This window comes from Pseudopipra pipra, unplaced genomic scaffold (genome assembly GCF_036250125.1).
Source record: "Pseudopipra pipra isolate bDixPip1 unplaced genomic scaffold, bDixPip1.hap1 HAP1_SCAFFOLD_66, whole genome shotgun sequence".
NCBI classification, from domain to species: Eukaryota; Metazoa; Chordata; class Aves; order Passeriformes; family Pipridae; genus Pseudopipra; species Pseudopipra pipra.
The window spans coordinates 5,001-10,000 of NW_026991152.1; the positions used below are offsets into that span (position 1 = coordinate 5,001).

The 5,000-nt window shown below is 75.4% G+C and overlaps 1 protein-coding gene across 1 annotated transcript in view; it reads left to right on the forward strand.

Annotated features, from left to right (window-relative positions):
* LOC135408802 (collagen alpha-1(I) chain-like) overlaps window positions 1-2,592 on the forward strand; it is a 3,893-nt gene extending 1,301 nt beyond the window's left edge. The window contains exons 2-3 of the mRNA XM_064643791.1: window positions 1-975; window positions 1,042-2,592. The exon at window positions 1-975 is cut by the window's left edge and continues 9 nt beyond it. Coding sequence (XP_064499861.1) covers window positions 1-975; window positions 1,042-2,592 — 2,526 coding nt within the window. The remainder of the gene's footprint in view (window positions 976-1,041) is intronic.
* Window positions 2,593-5,000: the final 2,408 nt, after the last annotated feature.

Genomic DNA, 5,000 nt, shown 5'->3' on the forward strand with positions numbered 1-5,000 from the left:
CGCGGGCTCGCCTTCCTTTCCCTCGCGCGGCCGCGCGCGCGCCACGCCGCCGGCCGCGGCTCGGCTGGGGCTGACCCGCCCCCGAAGCCGGCCCGGCCGGCCGGCCGGCGGCTCGGCCGCGCGGCACCACCGGACGTGCTAGAGGAGACGGCGACCCGACGAGGCGGGCGCGGCCCGGTCCCCGAGGCCCCTTCGGCCGGGGCGGCTCGCTCGGCAGCGGGCGGCGGCGCGGCGACCCGCTGCGCTCTCCGGCGCTACCTGCGGGCGGGGGGCGCTTCCCCCCGAGCCTTTTTCTTTCCTCCCTTTTCTCTCTCGCCTCTCTCTGGCTCGCCGTCGCGGCTCCGGCCGCACCGCCGCCCGGCGCTGCGCGCGGCCGGCACCCACGGGCGCCACCCGGACCCAGGCCGGCACCGGCACCTCGCCTGTTTTTACCCAAGGACACCTGAAAAGCTCGCGGGGCCGCGCGGCCGTCACACAGCTCGGTACGGTGAAGAAGCCCCTCCCCGGCGGGAGGGGCGACACCTCGCCTGCCACGGGAAGCCCACGGGCAGAGGAGACCGCCCGGCCCGAACACCGGCCTCCGCCGCGCCTCTCGGCCGGCCACGGAGGAGCGCCGGCCCGCCGGGGGCCCTCTCCCACGCCTCCCGAAAAGCCTCATCCATCGTCACTCGGGGAACGGCCCCACGGCCACTCTCGCTCAGCCTGCCACTACGCGGAGGACGGCACGTGCCCCAGGCCGCCGACGCCGGCGGCCCGCACGCTACTCTCCACGGCTCTCTCCCGGCCCGGCAGGAGGCGGGTGCCGCCGGACGCCCGGCTCCGGACAACCCACGCTTCCGGCCCCGCCGGGCCCACGGCCGCCCCCCGCAGAGCGGCACACCTCCAGCGTGCGAAAGCGCCACCGAACGTGCCGCGGGGCCACCGGCTTTCGCCCGCCTCGCGGCCGTCGGCTTCCCCCAGAAAGGCCGGGGGACGGCGACGGGGAGAAAAACAAAAAGCCCCCGAGAAAAAAGCACGCGCGCCTCTCGCTCGCCGTGCTAGCCACGGCCGCCCGGGGCTCGGGGCGGGGCCCGCGCCCCTCGCTCCCCGATTCCCTCTCGCTGCCCACGGGCTCGCGCCTCGGCGGCGGCCGGCCGCTGCCGGGCCGCTCTCGCGCTCTCACGCACTTTCTCTTCCCTGGCGCGCTCGGCGTGCTGCGGCTTAAGGCCGCCGGAGCAAAAATCAAAAAAAACGGAAAAAAAAGGCCGGGAGGGCGCCCCACTTCGCCCGCAACCCGGCCCCCGGCCGACAGACCTTCGCGGAACCCAGCCCTCCGGCAGCCAGGCCGGCGGGGCAGGCCCGACCGCACGGGCCGCCCGGCCGCCGTGGCTCTCGCGCCGGCCTAAGAGGAGGGAGGGGCGAGGCGCCGCCGCCTCGCCCGCCAACGGCCATCGTGCGTCCCCAGGGCTCCCCGGCGACTCTGTCGGGTTCTCGGTCTGCCGGCGCGGCCGCCGGCCACAGCCTGGCCGGCCGGCGCCGCCGCCTTCGGCCCGCTGGGCGGGTCCCCGGCTTAGGGCCGAGGAAGGGGGAACGAACAAAAGAGCCGAGGCGCGCCGAGGGCGCCGCCTCGCCCGACCATCGGGCGGTCCCGTCACCGAGCCCCTCCGGCAACCGGCCGGGCCCAGGCGAGGCCGCACGCCCACCGCCAGTCCCCGGCACGCCGCCGGCACCGCTGCCGCCCGGCAGCCGAGGACAGGGCGCCGCCACCCAGGCCCGGGCCATCTTCGGGGCTCTCGGGAGGCGGCCGGGGAAAAAGCCCGCGCGGGCTCGGCCCTTCGAGCCCCGGCCGCCAACCGCCCGCAACAATGCCCGCCGCCGCCGCCGGACGACGGGCGCCGGCTTAAGGCCGGCCCACCGAAAGGACGAGACGCCGCCGCCTCGCCGCCCTCGCACACCATCGCCTTCGCCCGGGGCCCTCAGGGAGCCGGCAGCCGCCACCGGCTCGGGCTGGACGCTGCTGTCGGGCCCCCGCGGGCCCCCCTCGGCCGTCCCAGTCCCGCACTCCCTCGGCTGCGCTTTCGCGCTCGGCTCTCGTCTTCCTCTCCCGTCATCGGGCCCGCCCGAGGAAGCCGGTCGAGAGCCCCGCGGCTTTCTCGCGCCGGCCTTCCTGCCGCTCGTGGGGTTGGCCGGCCCGTGGCACGCGCCGAAGGCCGCGCGGCAGCAGACGCGGAAGAAAAGGGGCCCTCGGAACCCGCGCTGCTAGACAACCCCTGCCCACAATACGGACAGACGCGTCCTGGCGCCGCCGCGCCTCCGAAGCGGCTCGAGGCTCCTCAGCGGGGAGGCGCGCGAGAGCAGGCCGCCTCTCGCCTAGACCTAACCGGAGGCGGCGCCCGACAGCGACCCCTTGGCCGACTTCCGGGGCCGGCCGCGACAACAGGTCTACCCCGAAAATGCCGACAGGCGCCTAAGTCCCGCCGGAGCCGGGTAGACCTGGTGGCCCTGCGCCGGGACGCCGCCGGGGCGCAGGCCGCCGGCGGCGGCCGCGGCGGCCGCATCGGCCGGCTCCGGAACCGGGTAGACCTGATGCTCGCCAGCCCCGGAACCGGGTAGACCTGATGCTCGACAGCACCCGGCGGGGCACGAGGCCGGCCGCGCCCGACTGGGCGAACGGGTCGGCCCGGAAGCCCGGGCCAACAGGTCTACCCGCCGGGCTCGGGCACCAGGTCTACCCGCCGGGCCCGGACACCAGGTCTACCCGCCGGGCTCGGACACCAGGTCTACCCGCCGGGCCCGGACACCAGGTCTACCCGCCGGGCTCGGACACCAGGTCTACCCGCCGGGCCCGAACACCAGGTCGACCCGCCTAACCCGAACGCCAGGTCTACCCGCCGGGCTCGGACACCAGGTCTACCCGCCGGGCCCGGACACCAGGTCTACCCGCCATGCTCGGACACCAGGTCTACCCGCCGGGCTCGGACACCAGGTCTACTCGCCATGCTCGGACACCAGGTCTACCCGCCGGGCTCGGACACCAGGTCTACCCGCCGGGCTCGGACACCAGGTCTACCCGCCGGGCTCGGACACCAGGTCTACCCGCCGGGCTCGGACACCAGGTCTACCCGCCATGCTCGGACAACAGGTCTACCCGCCGGGCTCGGACAAGAGGTCTACCCGCCGGGCTCGGACAAGAGGTCTACCCGCCGGGCTCGGACAAGAGGTCTACCCGCCGGGCTCGGACAACAGGTCTACCCGCCGGGCTCGGACAACAGGTCTACCCGCCGGGCTCGGACAACAGGTCTACCCGCCGGGCTCGGACAACAGGTCTACCCGCCGGGCTCCGAGAGCAGCTGTACCCACCGGCACCCCCGCCGCCGAGCCCAGTCGGCCGCCGCCCTGCCACCTTAAGAGAGTCCCAGCTACTCCCCCTCTGGACCCGCGCCGCGGACAACGCCCTCTCTTTCCCACTCGGAGCCCCGGGCAGGAACGGCGGCGCCTCGGCACCCGCCGAGGGCCTCGGCTAAGCGCTCGGAACCCGCTCCAGCCACCCGACTCGGAGAGCGGCTCGAGCCGACGAGCCCGGACCACAGGTCTACCCGCTGCACCGGGACACCAGGTCTACCCGCCGGCTTCGGACCAGGGGTCTACCCGCCGGGCACGGACGACAACTCTACCCGCTGCGCACCTCTGCGGCCGAGCCGAGGCGGCGGCAGCCGTGCCACCCGGGCAGAGTCCCGGTTGCTCCCCCCGTTTCCCCGCCCCGCAGAGAACGTCTCTTCTTTCACCCTCGGGGCAGGGGAAAGGCTGCTACGCTCGGAGCGCCGGGCAGAAAGCGCAGCGCTAAGCCCCGAGACCGGCTCTAGCCGCTACTCTCGGACATCGGCTCTTCCCGGCGGCGCCGAGGCGGCCGAGCCCGGTCGGCCGCAGCCGTGCCGCCTAAAGAGAGTCCCAGTTACTCCCCCGGCTTCCCCGCCCCGCAGAGAACGTTTCTTCTTTCAGCCTCGGGGCAGGGGAAAGCCTTAACGCCGGAGAGGAAGTCTGCCGCAAAGGGCCACGGGAGATGGAGTCCCCGCAACGAGCCCCCCGGGAGAGTACTGGACGGAGCATGCGCGCTGGAAGGACTCGCTAAGAACTGTGGGAAATCGGGGAGGTCGGGGCAGGGCCGGAAGGGCACGCCGGCGCGCCGACCGACGGATCGAGCGGTCGCACGCCGTCTGCTCGCTCCGTGAATTCGGTGCCACGCTCGGAGCACCGGCCGGAAACGGCAGCGCTTCGGCGCCGGCCGAGGGCCCTCGCCGAGCCCTCGGAGCGGCTCTAGCTGCCGGACCTGGACAGGAGCTCTACCCACGGGGCTCGGAGACCAGGTCCACTCGCCGCCGGGCGGCGGCGCCGCTCCGGCTCTAAGTCCGCCGGTCGGCGGGAAAAGGTCTACCCGCATCCGGGCCGGCCGGCGGCGCCGCTCCGGCTCTAAGTCCGCCGGCCGGCGGGAACACGTCTACCCGCGACCGGGCCGGGCGGCGGCGCCGCTCCGGCTCTAAGTCCGCCGGTCGGCGGGAACACGTCTACCCGCATCCGGGCCGGGCGGCGGCGCCGCCCCGGCTCTAAGTCCGCCGGTCGGCGGGAACAGGTCTACCCGCATCCGGGCCGGGCGGCGGCGCCGCTCCGGCTCTAAGTCCGCCGGTCGGCGGGAACACGTCTACCCGCATCCGGGCCGGGCGGCGGCGCCGCTCCGGCTCTAAGTCCGCCGGTCGGCGGGAACACGTCTACCCGCATCCGGGCCGGGCGGCGGCGCCGCTCCGGCTCTAAGTCCGCCGGTCGGCGGGAACAGGTCTACCCGCATCCGGGCCGGGCGGCGGCGCCGCCGCTCCGGCTCTAAGTCCGGCGGCCGGCGGGAACAGGTCTACCCGCATCCGGGCCGGGCGGCGGCGCCGCCGCTCCGGCTCTAAGTCCGCCGGTCGGCGGGAACAGGTCTACCCGCATCCGGGCCGGGCGGCGGCGCCGCTCCGGCTCTAAGTCCGGCG